Source organism: Ruditapes philippinarum, unplaced genomic scaffold, assembly GCF_026571515.1.
Source record: "Ruditapes philippinarum isolate M1 unplaced genomic scaffold, ASM2657151v2 ctg1511_1_1_1_1, whole genome shotgun sequence".
In the NCBI taxonomy this organism is placed as follows: domain Eukaryota; kingdom Metazoa; phylum Mollusca; class Bivalvia; order Venerida; family Veneridae; genus Ruditapes; species Ruditapes philippinarum.
Window position 1 is genome coordinate 60,237 of NW_026852838.1, and position 27,700 is coordinate 87,936.

Sequence of the window (27,700 nt, forward strand, 5' to 3'; positions counted from 1 at the left end):
CACACAGTAAGTATTAAGATCTTCTCTTCCATGATAAATGAATATCCAGATTTAAACAGAACATAAGGACGACTGATGAACACAATGGTGGTTATTATGTTATAACAACAAAATTAGTAAAGAAAAAGGCATCAAAAAAACATCAGCACTACAACTTAGGCTCAGTAAAAACAAAACATTTCTAACATTTTACAAAAAAATGGTTAAAAAATCTTTATAATCTGATCAATGATTATAACAAAATTACCGGAAGTAAAATATTCCATATAATCAATTTGCTTTCACTTTTCTATTTTTTTTCAGTGGTAATTCCTAATATTTTTTTCAGCTATTTTTTTTCAGTGGTAATTCCTAATATTTTTTTCAGCTAAACCGATTGTTGTTGTTTCAGTTTTTGTAATAAGTTGTGTAGTTTAGCGTTAGTTTGTGATGACGTAGGAGAAATAGGACTTCCCTGACTTTCTGTACCACTGCTTTCACATCCACTTTCTTGATCATGCATATAATGTACAGGAGAATATGATTCTTTAGTAGACGGATTTAATCTTGAGATACCTTGGTTACCCAAATGATACTGAGGCGACAATTTTCCCTGAAGCTGTTCCATGAGACGATTACTTCTAGAAGCTCCCTGAGACGATGGTTCCTGTACTGGTAAATCAGTGTCTGATAAAGATTGGAACTGCTTTTTAGCAGAAATATTTTCTTCATACATTACAGATGCACGAGTATTCTGTAATCTTTCAAGAAGAAGGAGTTCTTGTTCAGAAAGGCCTGATCTCCTTGGTGGGGAAGTTGTAGCAATATCTCCACCTGGTATGGCAGGTCTTAATATCTCACATGGACTGTGTGCAACTGGTCGACGAATTGGAGATATGTTTCCATTTACACCTTGTCTGTTGTTATATGAGAGATTTGTTGAATGAGAAAAAGCATTTTCATCTTTTGCAACACTATTCAATGCACTGCCTGATTTTGAATTTGCCTTTTTATCAACTTTGATCATCTTACCTGCAGGCATTATAGTAAAACTTTCTATATCAGCTGCTGCTTCGTAACCAGATATGTCTTGTTCATGAACTAATGCTCGCATTAAACTCCCTCCTCTTAATTCTCCTCCGGCAGACACTTCGGCACTTAATTCAGATGCTTCTTCAAATGTATCAACGTTGCTGGCATTATATCCCGATTTATGGTTTTCCGATTTCGACAGTCCCTCATCCATTTCTAACTTTCTGGCATTCATTCCTGCAACTGCTTTAGCGACAAGATCATTGTCCGGAGATCTATGAAGATTTCTCCGTGAAGGAACAACAGATTGGCTTGATTGAACAGAGTAATTGTCACTATCTAGAGAAGCATCTTCAAGTCTCTGGGTAGGGACTGACACTTTACTACCTGAGTCAGAGTCGGCAACACAAGGGGAGGGTTGCTGGACGTGTTTTGGTGATTGGACGGAAACATTTTCCTGAGATTTTTGAGCAGAGTTTTTGTCAACAGACATTTGATTTGTTGAGGAAACTTTTCCTGTGGCAGCAGCTGGAGTAGAGGTGTCTGAAATCAAGTCACAATGATTAAAACTTATGAGATATACTATCTGAAATGAACTAAGTAAAACAAAACTTTATGATATTACATGTTTTTGCCATTATATATTACATACATATATGCATTACAGACACTACAAAATTAAATAAGTGCATTTTCAGTTAACTTCTTCATTTCTCTGTTAATTTCTGTATCCTTGACATAAGTCCTAGGTACATTAAATTTATCATGAGCCATATAAACTGCTTATACATAACGTTTTGTTTGAATTTCTTTTCTAACTTCCAGCAGAAACACAGATGAACTTGATTTTCAAGCTGGCTGGCATAATAACTTTTACATTTAAGATAATGTTTTCCTATGTTGAACAGTTTTGTAAAAAAATTCTGATATTAACACAAGTTTATAAATCATTTTCTATTAGAGCTTTTAAACAATGACTGTATTCCCTAAACCTCTAGATCTACATGTATATACAGTATAAGTTACCATTAACGTAACTTCAATATCTTAATTGATTATTTTTCCAATTATAAGCAACTTTGACCTTAGTGCTAATCTCATGACTTATTTGTACAAGCACTTTCAATCATTGATCATGATTTTCAACAAAATCATAAAACACAAAGATATTTTTTTCTGACAATACATATGAAATCAATATTTTGCTACAAGGGAAATCAAAGCTGAGTTTCATTTTTAATCAATTTTCGTTAATAAGAAATATAAAGATACTGTACCAGTTTTCCTTGATCCTGCATGCCAGATTGAGTCTTTAGAGTAGTAAATATGGGGTTGATTAATACCGGTGCAGTTCTCTCGGAAACCATTCATGTCCTTTGGTATTTCACGTACACTGAAGTTAATATTCCTGTTTCTAGATGATTTCATGAAGGCAGAGATGTCTTGAAATGCAACTGGTAAAAGATGGGGAGTAGTCTGAAATGGGATATCAAACATGGAATGTAAACGATTATTTTTGTTGGTCAGTTTTGAAAGTTAATAACCCTTTTCAAGCTTTGTGGCATTGCATTTTGAATTGGGCAGCGTTGTTTACTCCAACCAACACAAACTTCAACAAAGCATAACATATATAATACAATTTGACAACAAATCAACAACATCTGTTTGTTATTATACGAGAATGAAATTCAGTAAATCTGTCAGCTTGGATATTAAAAATTTAAATTCTATTCAGAATTATTTTTTAGAGATTAGGAAAAAATAAGAATATTTGAAGAAGAAGTATCTAAGTAGTGTGCACAAACAGCAGCAAACATCTGTAAAGAACCTGGATAACTTTCTCATATGACAGAATCTAGATATCATGCAGTTATATCTATGATCTGTAAGAACTTCAATCAACATGATTAAAATGTGTAATATGAAAGCTCAACAAAATAACTCTGTAAGTAGAGCCGTGATCGATTCAGTGCAAAGCATATTGACGATAAATTGATATTCAATGACAAATATCAGCAATACACCAATATAGTGATAAATACTCCTATTTTTTTGTATATAATTCAATTTTCATACCTGTTTAAATGATTTTAATAAAATACATATCCAGTTTCCACGAATATGTCGAGTCCAGTTTACAAATGTCCTTTGCATGATTTTGTTTTGACCATTTTTGTCATCACTGATGTTTCTATTATGTAGCAACAGTATAAGACACTGCTTTTGTGTTTATTTTGAGTCAATTTTCATAATTTATAGACATTTACATAATTAATCAAAATTATTGATTTTTCAAATGTGTATCGATAATTTATCGACAGAAAAATATCAATGATATATTGATATCGTCTCTATCGATGACAGCTCTATCTTACATGAAGCGTGGCCTAGTGGTTAAGGTGTCTGCCTCTCAACCTAGAGATCATGGGTTCGAGCCCTACTCAGGTCATGACCATGTTTTCTTCATATGACATCAGTACTGGTTGGTTCCAGGAAGTGGACTCGAAAGTGATTAATATAGGTTGCAAGAAATTGTTTCACAATCGAACTTAAATAACTATGTTTCAACCAGAGAAAAGAGTTTAATACCTGGTATCGTTTAGCATCTCTATCGGAAGCGTCTCGTACTTGCATGAGGTAAATATTGACACCAGCCACATACTCTTCCATCATTTTCTCCATCAAAACAACACGGAGATCAAGCAAATGTTTCACATTCTTAACAGCAGCATTCACAAGATGTTGCTGTGGAGGCCTCTCCCGCCACACCTCCTCATCTTCCTATAATAATAATGATAATGATGGTAATAATAATAATAATTGTAATAATAATTATATTATCAATAATAACAATAATAATAAGCACAAATGAAAGATTCTAACACAACATTTTTCCCTACTGAACATAGAAGAACGAAAAGTGTGTGTTTTTTTGTAATAAAATCGCTGTTTGACATTGTATATTTAGATGTGTGACGTAATCATTATACATGTGACGTAACCACTAAAAATGTGATGCACTGAAAATAAGTACGGAAACAAATCACGCGCAGTTCAGCTTAATATCAGGTACAGCAGCATTTATTTGTTGATGTCATGTTAGAATCCTAATAATATATCCAAATTGTTGATTTTATCGCTTTATAAAATCATTGTTTGTCGTTCAGATGCGCATCATTATACTGCTCAGTCTACGCCCTCGTGAAATAATTCCCCACATCGGAACTCCAAACAGTTGTTTTATTGAGTGTTAAAGGAATAGGAATGGATGGATTGATGTCTGTCTAATATAAATATTCATTATTTAAAAAGAGGTACCATGACAGTTTTTCTGTTGACATCAACCCTATAAGTGAGAAATTCGTGTTTTAAGACACTATTTTTTACTTGAGATTTAAGTTCATGGGCGCCGCCATTTTGGCGTTCTGTCATTCTCGCGAGACAGACGAGACCGAGATTGTTACGTGTTATACCCACTTCCGGTAAAGGTGTACACACTGGTACAACTGAAATATATCTTGATGAAGAACTTAATTAATCTTATTGCGTACATTATTTATTATTTATGAAAACATCATATGGAACTGAATTGCTTTAATTAATTAATTGAAGACGCCGCGGCATTAATTATCATTTGTCCGATTTTCAAGCTTGCTGATGATCCCACCACATGATTTAAGCAATGACTGCATAGTTTTCAAAGATAAACCATCAATTTAATTTGGGTACTTTGAGAAACTTCTTCAAATTGACAATATATCCTTTTCTTTTGTACTTAATTTTCGTTAAACAAGCTGTCCGAATAGGGTACATCGCCGGTCATGTATCTTTTTCTCAGCGTAAAATATCAACTAAATCCAATATGCAGAGATCTGCTGAGGATGCGATTTTCCGACATTGACGCTAAAAATAAAATGGCGCAGGAAAATCGGCAGCTAGACAAATATCTTATGAAAACAAAACTGTCCGTTTGGTTATTTAGGCACCCAGTCAAAACTGGTACCAACAGCAACAGGTTGCCCATTGCATTCCCCTGTAATTACGCATATTCCCGGGTTTATCCAGTTCCCTATAGCTTTTTTCCACGTTATCTACTTACCCAATCCCTTTCCCACACAGATACGCATTTCTACTACCGTAAATTTAATCCAATAAAACAAAAAATCATAAATCTACTTAATATTTAAAATGATTATTGGTAACTGAAAAAAAATGTGTTGCTATTTTATGAAATGCTGTAATTTACAGTATAACTTGACAGGTGCGGAACTTAATTTACCCTAAGGTCATTCAGTCACAGCGTAAAAAAATAGATGTCTATTTCGTCATTAGAATATTTGACAAGGGTGATTAACCAATCAGGGCAACATTGTGCATGATCAAAAGGTCTGTCGGCACAGAGGCATACAAGGAGCAATAAAAATCGTTAGTACACAGTGTGACAGGAACATTTGGTGCAAATTAGGAACAATTAAAATGGATAATGCACAGTATTAGACATAAGTAGTAAGAACCAGCAATTGTGTGAATAAATTATGCAAATGAGATTTTTGAGCAGCCAATAAAAATGTTTTGCCTGCAGTTAATATTAGGCTACGATTACGATGTAAATAAATACCACGCAGCATCATACGTTGACAGACATGTTAACAATTTACTTTTCAAAAGAGTTGCTTATATTTTTGAAATGTGTACATCACTACTAACATATGTTCACACCTTTTAATTTGAAAGTCAGAATCAAACTGCAAAAATTTAATTACATGTACTATTAAGAACACGTTTTAGTAGGATTTTTATAATAATGATAATTATCGCCGTTCAATAATTAACAGCCATTTATTCGTTGGTGCGTTTGTTTATTTAATTGCATTATTTGATTGTGAAACTTTGTTAAATAATAATGTGTATTTATTAACTCTGTGAAATATTGTTTAATTACATTAAGATGAGACTTTAATGACATAGCATTGTTTGGAGTAACGGGCATCACTGGCCTGAAGTGGTGCGACCGGTAGACGTTGATTTTTTATTTGTTTCTTTATTTTTTTTTTTTTTTTTAGATATTAATTTTTGTTACGTATTTTGAACCATAAAAGATCTCCTCTACACCTCCTGTGAAAATTAAATTGTCTGGTCAATACTTTATTATATAAATATTTCGCTACGATTCAACTAGATTTATCATAAATCTAAAGATGTGGGGAAATGACATCACGCGCACCTGTTTTTATACGGCCAATACACACAAATGGCCGCGCCTACTGATTTGTAGAAATCGGTGATTTAGCGATTTAAATTGCGTTATCATTTGTTTAATATTATTATTTGGCGGCAGAAAATTTGAAGATTTATTATTTATAGTATTCTTTTTCTGAAATCAAGTTTTTATTCTTACCTTGTCTTTCCCTTTAAAGTCACTGTTTTGGATATATTATTTCTTAAATAAAGCAGTCTTTAAATTAGGTTTAAAACATTGTCTCAGGAAAATATTTTCAGTATTTTCAATAAAGTACATGTAATTGCTGTGCTCCATTTCTCTTCTGCTGATGATTTGAAAAACATAACAATCTTTACACAGTAAAAAATGTGCACGCTCAAGATATGATGTTACAGACACCATCTGTGACAGTTTCAAACAAAATAATGAAATATTCAAATCTAACAAACCTCTCTGCGTCTCTCCCTGACCACTGCCCAATTAACTTCATCCAACGAGACATCTAAATGTTGAACAAGAGCCGACGCTAGACCCTCTACATATCTTGGCCAATCTCGATGGTGTCTCAATCTATACACAAACACATTGGCAACCTATTTAACCGAAAAATGAAAACATGAACTTGTATAAAATTTAAACATTAAGGAGCGTTCTTTTTTTACATTTTATATCAGGCAATCATTAGAATCCTGTAACTCAAAATTTTTTATAGTATTTTATCATAAATATGATGCTCAAATGAAGATTTATCAATATTGTAAGTTCCAAAAAGCATTATTTGTAAAGATGTTACCAAATTTATGTTTCATGTAAATAAAGGGAGGTAACTAGAAATTTATTTTTGTTCTTGTCTTGTACAGAACCATTATAAAAAAATTTGTTGCGTTTTTATTGTCATGACAACTGAAAGCAATGTATATTTGGTAATAAACCATTACCTTAATAGTTTTACATGTTGTCAGGTAAAATTATATGGTCAGCTTCTAAAGATGAAAGAATGAACCTAAATGACTTGCCATACATTGTTTGAGGTATAAATCATATACTGAGGTATAAATAAGAAATAAGACAGTGTAATTACTAACTTCAAAATACTTCTCTGACAAAACACATTGAAAATGTCCAATCATTTCATAAATCAGCAATAAATTCTCAGAGTTTCTCAGTGATTTTATAAAGTAGAAACTATCCCTGGGACTGGTAATTTCCCTTGGACCTGGTGATTACCCCTGGGACTGGTTATTTTCCCTGGGACTGGTAATATCCCCTGGGACTGGTAATTTTTTTTGAACTGGTAATTTCCCTTTTGACAGGTTATTTCCCTTGGGATTGGTAATTTCCCTTGGAATTGGTAATTTACCTTGAGATTGGTAATTTACCTTGAGACTGGTAATTTCATCTTAGGTAGGTAGATTTCCATTCAACAGTTTATTTCCCTTTAAGACTTGCAATTTCCTTTGAGACAGGTAATCTGCCTTGGTTTGGTAATTTCCCATCAGACCGGTCATTTCTAAGAGCATTGAAGTTGACTATAAAATTACCTGAGTATCAAAGACATTGATCATGTTGATATCATACTGGTGATGTAATATATCTGATACCATACGACAGTCATGTAACACCTGCAATATTATAAAACTTTGGTGTTAAATAGCTTTAACAAATATAGAAAATGTTTTAACTTTATCTACCCAAAACATATGAGCCGCCTCATGACAAAACCAACATAATGGGTTTGCGACCAGCATGGATCCAGACCAGCCTGCCCTTCCACGCAGTCTGATTAGGATCCATGCTGCTCGTTTACAAACCCTATTACAAGTAGAGAAACTGATAGCGAACAGCATGGATCCTGATCAGACTGCGCGGATGCGCAGGCTGGTCTGGATCCATGCTGGTTGCAAACCCATTATGTTGGTTTTGTTGAGACACGGCTCATATTGTGTACACTTTGGATCATTAATATTGAAAAAGCAACAATGTTGTTTCAAATCCTGCTCATTATGTAAAAGATTCTCTTAAGTTTTTTGTTTTTTTTGTTTATTTTACCATTTATTTGTACTCATTTAGAAACTATTTAAACTAATCTGAATTTCTAGTTCACTACACGTGACAGCAATGCTTCCAATATTTTAACCATGAAAGTTTGGAATAAAAACTGACATATCTTTTTTGAATGATATCTAAATACATTGGCAAAAGTTACATTCATTATTGTCAAAAAGAAACCATATTAACCTAGAAATACTGACTATCAACTGAGACCCAATCTAAACATATATCTTTAACATACCGTATGCAAATGTACATATAGAAATCAAACAGACAACTTATCCCATAAATTAGTTTAGTTTGTTTGTTTGTTTCATTTACGCCTTTTCCCAACAGTATTTCAGTCATATAGGTGGGTAGTTTCCTTACCATTGTTCCTGGAGAGTTACACCAGTACTAGACTACCTTCCTCCTTGCTAAACTACCAAAGCATCTCCCGGGGATTGAACCCACGTCAGAGAGGCAGAGAGGTAACTGGATTAGAAGTCATCGACTCTAACCCTTTGACCACTAAATTAGTTTAGAGTAATTTATACCATGTAACGAAGCAGACTTTCTGAAAAGTATTTTGACATTACTGGACATTCGGTCCAGCAATCTTGGAAGATTCACTGGACCGAATCAGTTTTCCCTTGACCGAATTTTCCGCTTTTGAAGGGTTTGGACACTTTTGACATTGCCGAGCATCTTCAAAATAGCCTTAAACACTCATTTTTTGTAGTAGCGAAAATTAATAATTTTCCAAATGGAAGTAAGTATTTGAACATGTGCCATATCGAAATAGGGATATAACAACTAAATTTTTTTAATGATTTTATTCCGATTACTTCGTAATGGCAAATTTATTTATGAAAACTATTGATTTGGAATACATAATACTGATAATTACTGTGTTTATTTTAATATTATCTTGAAGATTGTTTATGTAAAAGTTGAATGTAAAATCTTAAGATTGTTACCGGACAGTCGGACCTGCTCGGATGGAATTTTTCCGGGTCAGAACATAATTTTACCGGTCAGGTCAGTCGAACCGGCACTTTTCAGAATGTCTGAATAAAGTTTGTTATATAATAAATTACCTTGAGTATATGTTCATTTTCTAGAATATCTTTCATTCCTTCATCAAAAAAGGCTCTGCCCATTTGCAGTACATCAAACATAAACACATGATCTGGAACAGCAACCTGTCAAAACATTTTAATTATATTATATTTAATTAATTATATTTTAATTGACAACCAATCATCACATCACCTACAAGGAAACAGACCAAATTGTTAGAATATAATCAATACGAGCTGTCTGTAGGACAGTGTACTTGATAGTTGAACAACAGCCTGGATTATGTGAAAATTTCTAAGTGACAAAAATGGGCCATAATTTGGTCAAAATCCAAGTTAAATTGGTTGGCTTTGAACCCTGACCTCCTATTATGCTTTTAAATAAGTGTGTGAAGTTTCAACTCATTCCCTCTAGGTAGTATTAGAGATTTCAACTTGCTCACAAAACTGAAACATTGTTAAACCTACACCATGGTTTGTACTTTAGCTCTCCATATTCCTCAAGAAGTCAAGCTAAGAATTAGTAAATGTTTAAACTTCCATTAATACATACTGACTTTCACTGTTTTTAGAATTGTAAAACAAGAAAAGAAATTATGCCTGTCAGAGTTTTTTCTTTTGTTTGTTTGGGTTTTACGTCACATCAACACAGTATAGGTCATATCGTGACGTTTCAGCTTTTACTGGTGGAGGAAGACCTCAGGGGTGCCCTTCCGTGCATTATTCCAAACAAGAACGGGCACCTGAGTAGAACCACAGACGTTCTATAAGCTAGCTGGATAGCTTCCTCACATGAAAGAATCCAAAGTCCCTGTTGGGATTCGAACCCACAGCGGTGAGGGAGAGTCTTTTGTTTACACATGGTTTATAAAATATTGTACTAATTAGGAATTTCGACATTACTGACAAAATTTAGTCCCTAAATTAATAAGCAGAAGCAAAGTTACATGACTGGTAAACATCTTTCTTGCATATCAGACAGGATTATCAAGCTTCTTCACCGGTGCTAGAAAAACCTGTCTTGCACCCCCCATGTATGACAAGTGTCGCGCTTTAAATGACATCATTCCCACACATATTTTATGAATGAATTGCGTTCTTAGTATGTCATTTTACCATTATAAATGAAGCTGTAAATTCATATGCTACTATAAGAAAAAAGTGCGAAATTAAAGTATTAGTTTTTGTAATTTCCTTCCGGAATATGTTTAATATGTTATATGCAACAACAAAAAATCAAACATCAGCTGTCGTAACAGACTGGAATATCTAGCTCTTGGGTAACTGTTTAGCGTACACTTGGCAGAGCCTTGTAACTTACCATCGTAAGCAGCTACCCTCGAGCTAGATATTCCTGTCCGTACCGGCAGCCGGTGTAAGATTCTTATTATATGTAATAACTGTGAAACAGATTAAAGTGACAAAGGGTCAGTGAATAAAACAAGGTAAATTAACTGTTAAGTACTAACCTGTAGCCAGCACAATTTACCAAATCTTCCAATTGAAACTCCCTCCATGGCAACACCAATCACTTGATGTTTCTTTATATATGTAATCTAAAAATAGTTATAATATAAACATTTGTTCAAATTAAAATGATATTGTTTCAATGTTAAAACTTACAATACAAAGTGATGTTATATCTTAAATGTTGATTGGTTTGTACCCAAACAGAACTTTCAAATAAACTTTAATTTTGTAAAAAAAAATAAAAATAGAAGCATCAACTTTGTTACATTACAGTTTAAAGCAATGCAGATCATATATGTTTCTGATATACAAGAAAAAAAATCAAAAGTGCAATTTGTTTAAACAGGGTCTTTCAAATAGAAAGACCCTGGTTCAAATGATACCCATGTCAACTATGTATAAATAAATAGCAGCATGTTCATAAAACAATTTAAAATGGCTACACATTCCACATCATAAAATGTACTAATAATAAAACTTGCAGCCTCATAAAATGTCCTTATGATAAAACTTACTGCCTCATAAAAGGTACTGCATAGTTTGGGTATAATGGTGTATTCGTCTGACTGTGGAAGGGCGTTGATATAGTCAGAATCACTAGATCCGGTCTCATTGCCTGATGACGTCAATGCTTAAAATACAAAAAAAAACAAGAACGTGTTTGTTAAACACAAATGCCCCCGGCTCAGATTCTTGTCAGTAGCAATATTTCAAACAAGAGCTGTAGGTAGGACAGCAACGCTCGACTATTCTTAGTGCTTGATAGTATAAAAAATGCTTGATACAGTTACCTCCTCCTGTTTACAGGTTGGGGTCATGATGGTGAACAAGTGTGCAAAGTTTCAAAGCCATATGTCAATGGACTTTGAAAATATTTGAACTATTACAAAAACTTAAACGTAAATTCTAAGTCGAAAAAGGGGCATTATTCTGTCAAAATGCTTGATAGAGTTACCTCCTCCTGTCTACAGGTTGGGGTCATGATGGTGAACAAGTGTGCAAAGTTTCAAAGCCATATGTGAATGGACTTTGAAAATATTTGAGGTATTACAAAAATTTTAACGTAAATTCTAAGTCGAAAAAGGGGCATTATTCTGTCAAAATGCTTGATAGAGTTACCTCCTCCTGTCTACAGGTTGGGGTCATGATGGTGAACAAGTGTGCAAAGTTTCAAAGCCATATTTCAATGGACTTTGAAAATATTTGAACTATTACAAAAACTTTAACATAAATTCTAAGTTGAAAAAGGGGCATAATTCTGTCAAAATGCTTGATAGAGTTACCTCCTCCTGTCTACACGTTGGGGACATGATGGTAAACAAGTGTGCAAAGTTTCAAAGCCATATGTCAATGGACTTTGAAAATATTTGAACTATTACAAAAACTTTAACATAAGTGGTTACGCCGACGCTCGGGTGACTACAATAGCTCTACTTATTCTTATAGAATAGTCGAGCTAAAAAGTGTTTACCCATTCACTCAGTTATGGACAGAAACATTGCCAAAAAATTGTAAACACAAGTTATATAGCTTGACAAAGTCATGGCATTTTGTAATTGTGAAATATATAAGTTGCCAAGTCATTGCTATGCCTTGAGAAGTGATAAATATTCAACTTTATCAAATATATATAAATGTAAGAAATCTATACTTGGCACCCTTGACCTTGACCCACTGACACTTATAGGATATCATGCAAGTTATCTTCCTACCAAATATGAAATACACCTGTCAATAAATAAAGGCTGTATGGGCAAAAATGTTAAAATCTATTTTGAGCATTGATGACCTTGATCAAACTGACCCCTAACTCCATCCAAAGGAAGAATACCATGCAAGTTATCTTCCAACCAAATATGAAATAAATCTGTCAATAAATAAAGGCTGTATGGGCAAAAGTGTAAAAATCTATTTTTAGCACTTGTGACCTTGACCCAACTGACCCCTAACTCCATCCAAAGTAAGAATAACATGCAAGTTATCTTCCTACCAAATATGAAATATATCTGTCAATAAATAAAGGCTGTATGAGCAAAAGTGTAAAAATCTATTTTTAGCACAAGTGACCTTGACACACTGATCCCTAACTCAATCAAAAGGAAGAATACCATGCAAGTTATCTTCCTATCAATTATGAAATACACCTGTCAATAAATAAAGCCTGTATTGACAAAAGTGTAAAAATCTATTTTTAGCACAAGTGACCTTGACCCACTGATCCCTACCCCAATCAAAAGGATGGATACCATGCAAGTTATCTTCCTACCAAATATGAAATATATCAGTCAATGAATAAAGGCTGTATGAGCAAAAGTCTAAAAATCTATTTTTAGCACAAGAGACCTTGACCCAACTGACCACTAACTCCATCAAATTTTATGTTCCTATCAATTATAAATGACATCTGTCTATAGAATATGGTTAATACACCTGTAAAAATCTATTTTTAACATTGATGACCTTGACATTGGTGACATTGACCTTGACCCAAATGACCCCTTACTACACCCAAAGAAGGAGGACCTGCCTTGGCATGTTTGTATTAAACATGAACGACATCAACCAAAAAATAAAGGCTGTATGAGCAAAAATGTTTAAATTTATTTTCTAAACCAGTGACCTTGACCTTGACCCTAGAGACCACTTACACCACAAAAAATTAGAAGACCATTATAGGTATCCAACCTACCAAATATGCAAGATATCATTAAATAAATTAAGCAATTAAGAGAAATTTAGGATAAATCCAACTTGCCGGAATAGGTTAACCAGACAAGGCCCTATTTTCAAAGTGAAAAAAGGGAAATAACTGGGAAATATGGATGACACAGTTATATAACTTGGCAATATCATGTACTTTGTATTGATAAGTAAGTGTGGAAATTATGAAGCCATTAGTATAGATAGAACTTAAGATATTTCCAACTTGCCGTTTTAGGTTAACCATTATTCATTTTTTAAGTGCTGAAAAGGGCAATAACTTGGTAAATATGGAAGTCACAGTTATGTAACTTGACCAGATCATGTACTTTGTATTGATTAGTAAGTGTGTAAACTAAGAAGCTATTGGTACAGGTAGAACTTAAGAAAAATCCAACTTGCCGTTCTAGGTTAACCTCGTACGGACAGACGGTTCAATTACTATATGCTCGGGGGCATAAAAATATTTTAATACCATCATTTTTTTATCATTAACTACCATTTCATTAAGTAAAAAGATAACAGAAATTGGAAAAAAATCTTTAAATATCCTTTTAATATACATGTACGTTGTTGGTGTTTTAGTCAATACAAAACTGTTAAGGCCACAAGGAAACTTTTAAACTTCATTCAAGTACAACTAGAAATGTGTCCATAGGACACGGATGCCCCCACACGCCATTGTTCTGTCAATCTTATGACTCTAGGTCAAATATTTTTTGGACTACATGTGCCACAAGTTGAAAACTAAAAATCAACAAAGGGCCATAATTCTGTTAAATTTGGTCGCGGCAAAAATTCCTTTCTTTACTACCATCTACTCATTAAGGTTGTTCATCCCTTGAAGTTTAAGCAAAATCTGCCATCCGGTTTAAGAGGAGTTGCATTCATAAGATTTCTGGATGGACGGACGGATGGACGTTCCAACATTTTGGGTTTATGGGCAATTTTCTTTGTTATTTTCTTAGTTTTCTTAAGAGCTACTAGCCCATAAACCCTTTAATCACGGAATGAACCTATTGTTCTCTTTTGTTCTCTTTACTGTTATATAGACCCTAAACCCAAAATGTTTGCTCGGACTGACAGACGGACAAGTGCAATATTTTATGCTCCCACTTTGTGGGGGCATAAAAATCAAAGGTTTGCAATGCATTGGTATACAGATTTTATAATCTTTTCACTGTTTTAAATTATTAGCATCAAAATACAATGCTTATAAAAAAGAGCACAACATCTGGGTTTTAGATAAGACGGTAGGGATAATTAATGGCTTAAAACTATAAGAACACTTAAAACACATTAACATTAGAAATACATGAGCAACTAACTGCCCTCACTGTATTTCAAATGCTGACCCTTAAATTACTGAAACAGAAACTGAAAAACTTTTGCCGACAGTTAAGAGTCAAGACCGCTTGAAGATTCGTGTTAGTCTGACCAGTCTTTTCACTTTTGGCAAACAAACTTCCAATTTTCTATCATTATGTCTTTAAAATTGAAATAAATAAATAGAGGATATTGAATGAGTGTAGATTTAATACTTAAGTGATTGAAAAAGTTGAATAAAATCATATTTTACGAGCCTCTGGTGAGTTCAATAAATTTAGTATATATTCCATTTATCACACATATTATCATATCTAAAATAAGAATGATTATCATTTAAGTTAAGTTAAAATCTTAAAAGAGTCATTCTTCGTTGACACATCTATAATGTAACGCTGTTTGTATATAACGCAAATAACATGACATCAAAGTGTTATTACACTGGTGTAATATCATTTTTACTAAATGGCTTTATTACACTTCTTGGTTTATGTGATAATAGAAGTTAAACAAATCCATTTTCTTCAGGGTTGCTTATTAAAACACACTGATTAACAGATCACTAATAACAATTAATCAGTAATTAACTTACTATCATCTAATAACTTTTTATTCTTCAAGATGAGAGAAGATGGGTCCACAAACTGTAATCTGTTCAAATGGCTACTTTCACATTTACCTCTAAGCATCCCTCCTTTACCATAACCACTACTGCTAAAACAACAACAACAACAACATTTATCTGTTATACAAATATACATTAAAATCAGAATCAATGTCAGAATGTTTAAATGGTTACAATTCTAAGTTCAAATTTGAGCAAGATTATACAGTTTGCCAATTCTTAAAGATTTCCAACTTGCAACCTTTACAATACAAAGAGGATAATTGTTGAGTTCAGTGTAAGATCGAAATATATTTCACCGAGTGAGCACCAAAAGGTATATTTCACGAGTGGTGTTCACAAGGTGAAATATATTTCCATCTTACACTTAACTAAACAAATTTTCTTTTCATTATATGCAAAGAAACATCTAAAAAGACATTTAACCTAATACTAAATGAAAAGCGCACAAAATGATAATACAACGTGACGTCATAAACAACGTCACGTCATTAAGTTGGTTTCCAGTATTGTGCACGCTGGTATTTTGCTGAAACAACATAACGGGCTTAAATTCAAAATAGTGCAAATTATCAAAATGATAATTTCACAGTTTTAAAGTTTTATATTTCACTGACATATTTCTATAAACCAACGAAAAGCATGTAATAAAGTCATATTTTCAAAAATCTAATATACACGTATTTTATTTTCATTATCAAAGAAGAACAAATGTTTGTTTGTTTTGGGTTTTGTGTCACATCGACACAGTATAGGTCATATTGCGACGTTCCAGCTTTACTGATGGAGGAAGACCTCAGGTGCCTTTCCGTGCATTATTTCAGGCAGGAACGGGCACCTGAGTAGAACCACCGACGTTCCGTAAGCTAGCTGGATAGCTTCCTCACATGAAAGAATCCAAATTCCCTGTCGGGATTCGAACCCACAGCGGTGAGGGGCAAGTGGTTTGAAGTCAACGACCTTAACCACTTGGCCACGGACACCCCAGAACAAACGTTGAAACAAATTCAATTTTAAACAAGCATTAATAGTCTTAGTTACCTCAAGATTATTTTGACTTTTTTAATAACATAATTATGAGAAGGTTTCTTTATCTCAGGTCAAAAACATCATGTCTATTATTAGAAAATATCTTAATATAATATAATCTTACTAATAGATAAAATTATGTACTGCTGTTTAATAGCTTTTAATGAGATCTGAATGCCAAATTCCTGATGCTCCACAGCCCTATAGTATGTACCTATTGTCTGTGATGATCAGTTTTATATATAAAGATAAACTATTCATGAAAGGAAACATGTTCATAAACTTACCTTTCTTGAGCTTTTGCCTTTTTCTTGTTTTTACAAACATCTTCGGTAACAATAACTAGAAATAAAACAACAAGTTTGTACACTAAAATAAATATCTTAAACAGTTTAAAGGCACAAGATTTGACTTATTTTGTTACTATATATAGTTAACACTTTAAACATATGCTAGTGGCATTGGTGACTTGCCTATACCACAAGTATATAAGTCAGGCAAGCTTGAAATCCTGTCTACAATAGGACAATAATTTATTCTAAATTCAAAGTGATCAAAATTCATCACATATTTTAAACAGGACAGGAGTTAGAAATATGATACTTCTTCATTTTTACCTTTTTTATTATTCATCTCAGCCTAGAAATGAATCAATGCCAGTATTTATATACCTTTGTGAAAAACTTTAATATTTTCTGAAAAGTACATGATGATTATCTACTGAGATAGAATGGCTTACAATTCTAAACTAATTATATCAAACTTAAAGAAGATCAGCCTAATTAATATATCTCCAATATATTGAAGATTAACCTACTTGTTTGAATTTCCTCTGCAAAATAATGCTGAAGTCCAACCAGTTTCTTTTTTCTACCGTTTTCAATACATTGGACTGAAAAACACAAAAAAAAAAATTCATAAAAAATATTTACTGACAGTAACTGATAGATGATCAACAGATTAATATTCAAATTAATATTTCAAACTGTTGTTGCTTTTTGACTGTACCTCCACTCTTATAATCCGACATTCTAACCAGAGTGCTTTCCCTTTAAACAGACAACCAGGGTCAGTACTAGACTGGACATGTTTGCAAATGTCAGACAAATTACTGCTCCAAAGTAAAGTACTGACCTTACTAGAAGTAAAGAGCTGGTTTTATAAGAGCTAGATATCAGGGTTTTCATTTTTATCTGAGACAACAGATGTGCCAACAAAAAGAACCTATTTGGCCAAGGGTTAAGTGGGGGATATTTAAATCTACAGGCTGAAAATACAACTGATTCTAACAGCATTTCAACCATAAAGATTTAAAATCTTCAAATAACATCTTCTCTGAGATGATACCATATTTAAAATGGTAGCCACGCATATTAAAAAGGTGAAAAAGACCATGACTGAAACGTCTAGGAGGTAAAATGCCTGTCACCATCCAGATCAATTTACTTCACTGATAAATTCTAAAAAGACAATTTGACATCTGTTCCTACAGCATCATTTTTCCCCCCAATCTGTTAATTATAAAAAAACTGGATATGCAGCTTTCTTGCAGTCATTGGAACAGTGTCTCATGCCTTTACAAAAAATCGGCATTGAGAATCATTACTTTCCTCAATATATTTTGAGTCCTTAGACAGTGACATTCAAATGACATGATCTTTAAAGTTTAAGTTACTGGTGTTTCCTAAATATCTAACTAATGCTTGCACTTTACAATAAATACGGTAGGAATGTAAAAATACAGTAAAAAGCGTATTACATATATAACTTTCTGAGTTTTGTTTGAACTGTTGCCTTAAATCTTCAAGTTCCATTACAGTTATTACTCCAAGATAATTTGACATAATAATGGAAAGTGAATTAGGAAATAGATATCAATTCTGAGTGCATTGTTGTAGAATAATGCACGGTTTGAGTTCAAATGCGCAGTAATATAATCACGAAGGCCGATAGGCCTGAGTGATTAATTACAAAGCATTTGAACGAAAAACGTGCATTATTATACAATAATGCACGAAGAATTAAGATTTATTTCCATTCTAACACATCAAGAAAAAAAAAATTATTATTATTAAGTTGGACTTTATGTTTGGCGGTTAAATTTGTTTTCGCCTCGGAGTTTCCAATAGAAACGTTCTTTAAAGGCCGTTCCAGTGGGTTGAAAAAAAATGTCGTTAAATCTACCGTGTGTAGAAACATTTTGAGAATAACGAATTTTGAAAACGTTGATAAATCTTTGTTTGTTTATTTTATTTCAGTCTATAATTTTCCAAGCGAAATACAAATTATTAAAAGTGAAATAAATGTAAAACTTAACTCGTCTGCGACATTAAAATAGCGCACTTGATTTTGATTGTTTTGCACGTGCTGTTTGGCGCTACATTGTGACGTCACGTAAACAACACTTTAAACGTCTGTACAGCGTTAACGACTGAATTAAAGATATTGGTGTTCGGATTTATTTTCTTAGTTAGACCATTTTCTTTCATTCTAGATAGTTTTCACAACAAAATTCGACAAAAAATTGTTTTTATTTATCAGATTTTTCAAACAAAATGGCGCCCTCAATGTGAAAATACACAGGGAGATAATAAGAACAGCGAGTGCATTGTTGCAGAATAATGCACGCTTCGGGCCTTCTTTGTTTATATAGAAAAAAATCCGATAGTGTTAGAATGTAACATACTTACTGTAATTGGCATAGATAAGTTTGTTATTTTGTTAGTGATAGACTAGTAAAAAATATAACATAAGAAAAATAGGCTTTTTATAGTTTATATCTTGGGCAATAGTTTTGCCTGGAAGTAAAATTATCAGAAAGTAAGTCTTTTTTTTATAGAAGTGGACTAACAGTGTTGACAATCCATGTATATTCTTAAGTTCATATTATTGCCACATTTGTTTGCATCATCACATCCAGTGAGAAATGTCATGATTTCTACATTTTCAAGGAACTCCCTTGATTTCTACATTAGACTTTTTCTCAGTACTAAATAACTAATAATCAGGCAAATTAGAAGGAACATAATTATTGATGAACATTTACATCTTGGATGGGAGTTAAATATTAGGCGATGCATCTTGAGTTATAACATTCCATTGGTGGTCTAGTCTTGTTTTGAAGGTATCAATTGTTTGTGCCGAAACAACCCTGTCTAGCAAAGTTCCATGAGTTAACAATTCTAATTGACCTTTTCGAAAACCTAGCTAAACATCGTTTACCGGTACGTTACGGATTTAGCTCTAGGGAATTACAGTAACACCAAATGAAGTACTAACACAGTTACATGATATTTCTATTTTTCTATCATTATTTTACCGTTTAAGGTGAAAATAATTGATGTTTTTGAAAATTATCAATATTCCTTCAATATCTACAGCAAATTTTTCAAAAAAATAAATTGTTTATAATGAAAATCAATAAAATTTAAAAAGACGTAGTGGAATCTTCCATAATAAATAAGGTTATTTTCTGCGTAAACTTGTGTATTTACTTTATTTTTTCTATGGAATTATTCATACAATGATATCCAAATATTTTCTTATAAAGAAATAACTAATAATATCTTTATTTTCTCCAAAAGAAGAGCACATTTTTACAATTACGTCCATGTAGCGCAAGTGACAGCGCACAGTTTTGGGAAATATACGGTTGATATGTGTAAAAAGAGTGTTAGCAGTCTGGGAGCGATTGAGCGTAAGTATCTTCCGAATATAGAGGTGTTGGGCACGCATTGTGACTCGCGGACGTCCATTACGTAGTCGATCTTTTGAACGCCCTGTTACTTGAAAACGTTGCCTAAGGTGCCGAAGAGCACGAGCTATGTACAGAAAGTACCGGAAAACGGCGTTTAGCTAGGTTTTCTAATGGGTTTGCCTAAAATACGAAAGTGAGATTTTTGACGAAAGTGAGCGAAAGTGACTTTAAGAATTTGAATTGTATTGTTTTAATAGAATTTTACAGTAAAATTGCTGTTTGCATACGTATATTATTAGCAACTTATTATATGTATCAGTGATTAATCTAGATGTGCGTCCTGCGTATCCGACGCACATATTGTACAGAATACGCAAAGTAATAAAAAATGTGCGTCCTCAAAGACGCATAAAAAAAATCGCGGACGCAAAAAAATAGCGGCGCTATACCTATAAATTATGTCTTCGCCGTTCACGATGATTATTTATACCGACACCGTTCATTCTGTAGCGTGTTATATAAAAGGTAATTTGATTGGCTCTCGCAAATTAGCTAACGAATCAAACACGCTCTTACATTATTCCTTCGGTTTGTTTATTATTCAGTTGCCCGTATGAACGCAACGCAACAGCAAAAAGCATGCCGCCGAAAAAAAAAATTAAGATTGATCCAAATCAACGAAAGCTATCTTTTTCGCCATCAAACTTCGAGGACGTTGATAAAAATAACAACGCCTTGGTTGAACTTGATAATAAGAACAACACGTCTACAGTTACGGAGGGTCAAAACAAAGTTCGCCGTGAATTCAGACAAAAATGGCTTGGTAATTATAGTTGGTTACGTTACGTGGAAACATCTAATGACAAGCCAGATTATATGTATTGTAATATATGTGAACAACATAATGTAAAAAATGGTATGTGTAAGGCAGCCCAGAACAGAAATTTTCAGAATAGTACACTAACAAGACATGCAGATCTGCCTGAGCACCGCAAATTTATAGTAGCCCCAGCATTGCAATCAGACTTTGCATCAGCATGTAAAAAAGTTGTAGCTGAACAAGATAAAGCAATTATTGCTATGATTCGCATTTTACATTGGATTGTACAAGAAGATCTACCGCTCACAAAATTTAAACCATTGGTTGGGCTAATGAATTCTTTTAATGTTGAAGACATTGAACTATTGAACAAAAGTAAAATTAATTATCAGTCACCTGTTGCAGTCAATGATTTACTGGACTGTCTTGCAGAATTTGCCCAGAATAATGTGAATAAAAAACTGAATTCTTCCGAATATGTAACTGTTTTAACAGACGAAAGCACAGACATCTGCAACAACAAACGGCAAGTTATCTATGCTCAAGTGTTAAATGACAAGTTTTGCCCTGAAACATTATATGTTACTAATGTAGAATGCTGTAATGCAACTGGGGTTGGAATTGCTCATGCAGTGCTAGATGAAATGATGAAGAGAGGTGTCTCGGCTAAACAAATAATGTCTCTTGGATCAGATGGGGCCTCAGCTATGACAGGGAAAGAGAAAGGTAACTATTGCTATTTATTTTTTGAAGAAAAAAAAATAGATTTAGCATAAAGTGGTTGGAACAGGTAATGCAAGGTCTTGTTCATTGATATTTTTTTAATTAAAAATGATTGTACTTATTGTTTAAAGTATTTGCAAAATGTTATAATAAGTGTGAAGCAGTGATGTTGAAAAAATATTTTTTCTGTTTCAGGTGCTGCAGCAATTATGAGAAGATCTAATCCTCACATGCATAATGTCCATTGTGTTGCCCACAAGTTGGCTTTGTGTACATCACAAGCAGCAGAAAAAGTTCCAATGATTAAAAAGCATCAACAGATTCTTACAGATCTTTATTATTATTTCAAGGTTTGTATATTGTTTTAATTTTTATTATCAATTTTTCTTTTAAAATCTGACACCAGGCTTGAATAAGAGAATTTCTTTTTAATAAAATCATAATAGTTAATGTTTAAAATTTATATTGGTTAAAAAGGATGAATTGTATTTTAAGTTCTGAGTTCTTAGAAATTACGCATTTAAAGGGTTATTGAAACTTTTATTGCTAGTCACCATATGTTTGCAATTTTATTTTTACTATTATTTACAGGGCAGTGGTAAGAGAGAAGCACGGTTGCATAGTATACAAGAAGTACTTGATGATCCAATATTGACAGTTAAAGAAATACATTCAGTGAGATGGCTGTCGTATTTTAATGCACTGACTGCTGTGTGGCGGACACTTGACAGTCTTTTCACATATTTGGCTGAAGCATCCGTCCAGGATCCCAAAGCCTTGGGTCTTAAGAAAAAGGTTTGTCACTTAACTTTGCTTCATTTTAGCAAATAATCCTTTCAAAGCTTGAAATCCTAACAATAAGGAACAAACTTGAAGGCAGCCATGAACAATTTTATTAAACAGTCAAAAAATTAAAATTTCAATATTGTTAACCTTTATTTTCCTTGTTTGATTCGTAAATGAAAAATGCATTTCAAAAAAGTCACACTGATATTTTTTCATTCAGATAGCTACATATTCTTTTATTGGGACGTCTTACATGCTGATGGACTCCATGGCACCATTAACAGTACTGAGTCAGTTTTTTCAAACAGAAAATGTGGATGTTGCCCTTGTGAAGGTAAATAGATTTTTTATTATTAATTGTGGGATAGAGTGCAATAAAGAAATCCAGACTTCAAACTAATAATTAAATTTTACATTTTTCACTTTAATTTTAAATTCTGAACTGTTTAAATCATTATGATGAGGGAATTGAGAAATGATAAACTATCAACACCATCAGCTTTCATGTTAGCATTTTGTTGTATTGCTGAATGGAACAATAAAATCAATGTTTTTTGTCTAGGTTAAGCTGGAACAGTGCATGGATGAGTTGCAAGAAGTCAGAGAAATGAAATCTCCATACCTGCTTAAACTAAAAGAAGACTTAACTAACAACCACTTTAGGGGGCATGAAGTAGTTACTTCAAACTTTGATCTTAAGAAAACAACTGAAGCTTTTGTTGACAATGTAGTGGAGAATTTACAATCTAGGTATTTCTTTACTTATGATAAAAAAAAGTACAAAAAAAAAACAACAACTCATAGTTAATTGCAGTTAAATAATGGCAAAACAGACTGGTTATTATTTCATCATCTAAGTTAATAAGCAGAAAATAAAATTACAAACAAAACAAAAACAGTTCATAAATGCCATAATTTAGGGAAAAAATACAAATGCATTGTGTTAAATTTCTGTTTACTTTCTTCTAGGAATGAAAATTTGAATGTCTTTGATAGGATAGAATATTCATGACACAAAGTTTGAAGCATACAATAACTTAAACTAAAATTTGAAATGAAAAGAATTCATATTTAAAGTGCTATTTTTTCCAGGTTTCCCGAGACTGACCTGCTGACTTCCTTTGGAATTCTATCCCTTCGGCCAATCAGCTTCTTAAGTAAGCAAGAACTAGAGGAGTATGGATCAGAGGAAATAAACATGTTATGTGACTTTTATGGACAAGAGAAAACAGTTACATGGAAAACTGATGGTGTGACTGAAACAGCAACATCTCAACCCATTGTTAATATAAGTGAAACAAAAACTGAATGGTCTTTCTTAAAAAAAGTTGTATTGGCAGAAAAATATCCAAGGGACAAAATGAGTACTTTGTGGCAGCTAATCTATAGATATCACAAGGACAACTTTCCAAATATGCTTAAACTAGCAGCTCTTGCAATGACATCTGCAGTCCATACTGCTGGCTGTGAAAGAGGCTTTTCAGTCCAAAATAAAATTTTAAACAAAGCCAGAAATAGGTTAACAATTAGTAAGCAGAACCAATTAATATCTGTTAAGTTGTGCCCTGTGCCTATTGATAATGAAGTAGTTTTGTCAATTTGGAAACACAAAAAAGAAAGGCGTGTTTATGAAATGAAATAAAGTAAATAAATTTGAAGAAGACTAATTCTTGTTTTTACTTTTTATACATGTTATATTATAAATGTACATGGTCTAGGTTTAAAATTTATTTGTAACAGAACATTTCAAACACACCTCATTTTTGTTTATTTATGATAATGACTCATTGTTTTCTTGTTATGACTCATTAGTTTGGCTATATGACTCATTGTTTTGAAATATGTGAGTCAAAAAACCCATTGTCATTGATTTCTAGATTAATCACTGATGTATTATAATAAATAACCATAATCATGATTTAATCGCCATTTATTGGCATAATTTCTATATACAAGTTCAGCACTCTTCCTTTCACTGGCATATAAATATACGAAAGTGACGTGTAAAGTATTAAATATAGAGTTTAAATTGAAAATATACTATATCTGCAGTTTGTTAACGTGTCTTATAAGAAATTACTATTATTTATTTTCTAAATTAACCATTATGATGATTTAAAGTTTTATACCCCATTTTTTTTGCATAATTTCTATAAATACACATCGGCGATCTTCCTTTCGAAACATACGAAAGTGACTTGTAATTCAAAATATCAAATACAGAGTTTGAATTGGAAAATGTACTTAAATTGCAGTTTGTAAACATATAACATCAGAAACTAATAATTTGATATTCAACACTATATTTCAATTAAACACTATATTTTAAAAGTCACTTTTGTATTTTCTATGTGAGCGAAAGGAAAATTGCTGAACTTGTATATAGAAATTATGTCAAATAAATGGTGATTAAAAATCATAATGATTATTTTTTTAAATAAAAATTATAGATTTCTGATAACATACGTCTGCAAACTGCAATTTTAGTATAAATTTCAATTCCATATTTAATAATTTACAAGTCACTTTCGTATTTTTCAAAGTGAGTGAAAGGAAGATCTCAGAACTTGTGTATAGAAATTATGCAAATAAATGGCATTTTAATCATCATAAACTATATTATTGATTATTTTTGAAAAGATATATCATTATATTATGTATAGTTGCTAATAATATACGTCTACAAACAGAAAATTCACTGTGAAATTCTATTAAAACGGTACAATTCAAATTTTAAAAGCCACTTTCGCTCACTTTCGTCAAAAATCTCACTTTCGTATTTTAGGCATACCGTTTTCTAATTCGAGAATGGAGAAAAAGTTTTAATGCAAATGAAAGCAAAACTCCTGGAGAAAAAGTTTTTAAAGAAATGAAAGTAAAACTCCTAGCAGGTGTATGAAGCCTAGGACTTGAGACTGTTTATGTTAAACACCTTGAAATTATGGGAAAGACGAAAACATTTGTTGATATGCCTGGGACCGAAACGTCTTGGGACCGAAACGACTCGAAGTTTCTTGACTTGTCGATCTGATAAATAATACTTTCAGTACGGCAATTAATGAATTAACAAAATACTTACCCTTATCCAAAGATATTTTTCCTGAGTGTGCACTGAAGGAATGCACAAATCCATCAATATCGCTGCCATCATCTAATGAAATTTTCACTCGTCTCCCAATCGTGCCTTCGAGCTCCATTTTAGTTGTGCTTGATGTTAAATGGAAAAAAGAATTTAATCGAGCTTTAAAATTATATCCGTTTATTTATGTATACATATATATTGTGAATGAAAGTCCAATAATCATTTCAATTATTTAGCTATCGAAGCCAATTGCCTACGATAACGTCACACGTCCTCGACATTTAATGTCCCAGATAGAATATATGCCTATATTAAAAGCCATACCAGTATATTTATGATATTTACATTTTACGTCATATATATAAAAGATAACTCAATGTAGAACTTGCACACATATATGTGTCCAAATGCTATTTAAATGAAATACCGAATCTTATCGAAAATAATTGCATTTTATCTTTAAATTATTATCGATATCTTTGATCTTGTATTGATTGGGGAACAATCATGCTGTCGGAACAGATGTCAAATTGTCTTTTTAGATTTTATCAGTGAAGTAAATTGATCTGGATGGTGACAGGCATTTCACCCTCCTGGACGTTTCGGCTTCGTTTTAATATGGTCTTTTTCACCTTTTAAATATGTAGGGCTGCCATATTAAATATGGTTTCATCCGAGAAGATATGTTATTAAAAGATTTTAAATCTTGTCAGGTACTCAATAAATTGATTAATAAATATACAAATGTAACTTGACTTATAAATGTAGTTAATGTATAGTTTGTTTGGTCAATTGATTGCATTAAATTATCTTGAGTGATCTCAATTATCACTCAAAGATATTTTAAAGGCAGTTTGCAATCAAGTAGTATCATCATGTTCAAGTCATACAGTTTAAATCACTTTTATTATATTACAGTGTCTTTCAAATAGAATGGTCCTGAGACGGACCAATTTTACAAAAAAAATGCTGTCTCGGTTGAGTCCCGGCCGTTATTGGGTTATCTACTGACCGTGATCTGGCATAGCACATCACCATTCAAAAATCAAATTATAAGATAATGTTTTGTTAAATCAATAAAAAAAATACTAAAAACTAACTCTTACTGCATTATATTATCAGTTTTTACTTTAAAAGTAACAATTTTATAGATTTGCAATGAAATTTGGAATTTTTCATTCCCGGTGTCAAGGTAAAAATCTACTGCTCATATTTGAAATAAGGACCGAGTTTCATGAGATTTTTTTTAATTTATGCATTCTTCAATGACAAAATAGAAATTGATTTTAAAGAGAAAAGATGTTATTTAATTGTATCATGTAAAAATATTATAATATTTCACGATGTTATTTGCAAATATTTGATGTTTAATTTGGTGCATTTTCAAAATGGCGCCGTTTATCGGCAAATATTTTGAACAAGCAATCTATGTTTTTCAACAAATATGGCTTTAAAAAACATTATTTCCTGAAATATTTATCATTTTTTTCAAAAGTTTAAAGATTTTTAAACACCCTGTATATTATTAGTTTTAAAGATATTTGATTGGTTATAGAACACTGTATTGATATATTGCAATTTACCGTTTTCATACAGTTTTTCAACATCATAAGAATCTTTACAACGAATGTATAATATACAACTGACTTTATTTAGACTCTCTAAGAGCAAAAAGAAAGAAAGAAAGAAAAAAGAAAGAAAGAAAGAAATCGACTGCAGACAATATATCTATAAACATCACAATTATCCAATGAATAACAACATTACAAACGTGCAGTATTATCAAATATTATATTACATCGATCAGGGTCTTTCTCTTTGAAAGACCCTGGTTACATTATTGCCTGAAAAACATTTTCATCATTTAAAGTATTTTAATAAAACATTTTAATAAAACATATAGGCAAAAGTTAAGCTGTTCTACATAATTTCTTTAAACTTGGCATGTTTTTAGAATATGATAACAGAAACATTTAAAATGAAAAAATAATTTTGGTCACCGTTCTCTTTTATTTAACATTTATAACTCATTTCAAAAAAGGTATGTCACAGGGTGAGAAAAATGTGCAGCCTGACCGGGACTCGAACCCGGGACCC

The 27,700-nt window shown here is 32.4% G+C and overlaps 2 protein-coding genes across 5 annotated transcripts; one reads left to right on the forward strand and one right to left on the reverse strand.

Moving 5' to 3' along the window:
• On the reverse strand, positions 1-25,749 carry LOC132725780 (uncharacterized). Of its 2 annotated transcripts, none has more exons than XM_060710971.1 (12): positions 25,601-25,749; positions 17,313-17,387; positions 16,783-16,837; positions 15,434-15,552; positions 11,331-11,446; positions 10,815-10,901; positions 9,364-9,468; positions 7,774-7,854; positions 6,682-6,825; positions 3,601-3,792; positions 2,289-2,487; positions 1-1,554 (listed from the first exon to the last, which is right to left on the reverse strand). In XM_060710971.1, exons 1-12 carry the CDS (start codon positions 25,716-25,718, stop codon positions 368-370), a joined length of 2,478 nt encoding a protein of 825 aa, XP_060566954.1. In that variant the 5' UTR covers positions 25,719-25,749; the 3' UTR covers positions 1-367. The 2 variants fall into 2 exon arrangements, with proteins under 2 accessions (XP_060566954.1, XP_060566946.1); XM_060710963.1 differs by having other exon boundaries at positions 15,434-15,555.
• LOC132725793 (E3 SUMO-protein ligase KIAA1586-like) lies at positions 20,515-24,184 on the forward strand. 3 transcript variants are annotated; one of them, XM_060710996.1, is made up of 7 exons: positions 20,515-21,015; positions 21,607-21,738; positions 21,931-22,085; positions 22,327-22,530; positions 22,742-22,855; positions 23,084-23,271; positions 23,614-24,184. In XM_060710996.1, the coding sequence occupies exons 1-7, from the start codon at positions 20,832-20,834 to the stop codon at positions 24,161-24,163; spliced, it is 1,527 nt and encodes a 508-aa protein (XP_060566979.1). In that variant the 5' UTR covers positions 20,515-20,831; the 3' UTR covers positions 24,164-24,184. The 3 variants fall into 3 exon arrangements, with proteins under 3 accessions (XP_060566979.1, XP_060566965.1, XP_060566971.1); XM_060710982.1 differs by having other exon boundaries at positions 20,515-21,738; XM_060710988.1 differs by having other exon boundaries at positions 20,515-21,738; positions 23,084-23,248; positions 23,614-23,781.
• Positions 25,750-27,700: the final 1,951 nt, after the last annotated feature.

Coding starts and splice junctions, on each gene's coding strand:
- LOC132725793 (XM_060710982.1), top strand. CDS start 20,832: ATGCCGCCGAAAAAAAAAATTAAGATTGATCCAAATCAACGAAAGCTA. Junction 22,086..22,326: donor ATCTTTATTATTATTTCAAG/GTTTGTATATTG, acceptor TATTATTTACAG/GGCAGTGGTAAGAGAGAAGC. Junction 23,272..23,613: donor GTGGAGAATTTACAATCTAG/GTATTTCTTTAC, acceptor TATTTTTTCCAG/GTTTCCCGAGACTGACCTGC.
- LOC132725780 (XM_060710963.1), bottom strand. CDS start 25,718: ATGGAGCTCGAAGGCACGATTGGGAGACGAGTGAAAATTTCATTAGAT. Junction 9,469..10,814: donor GTAAATTGTGCTGGCTACAG/GTTAGTACTTAA, acceptor ATGTTTTGACAG/GTTGCTGTTCCAGATCATGT. Junction 6,826..7,773: donor TCAATGTCTTTGATACTCAG/GTAATTTTATAG, acceptor TCGGTTAAATAG/GTTGCCAATGTGTTTGTGTA.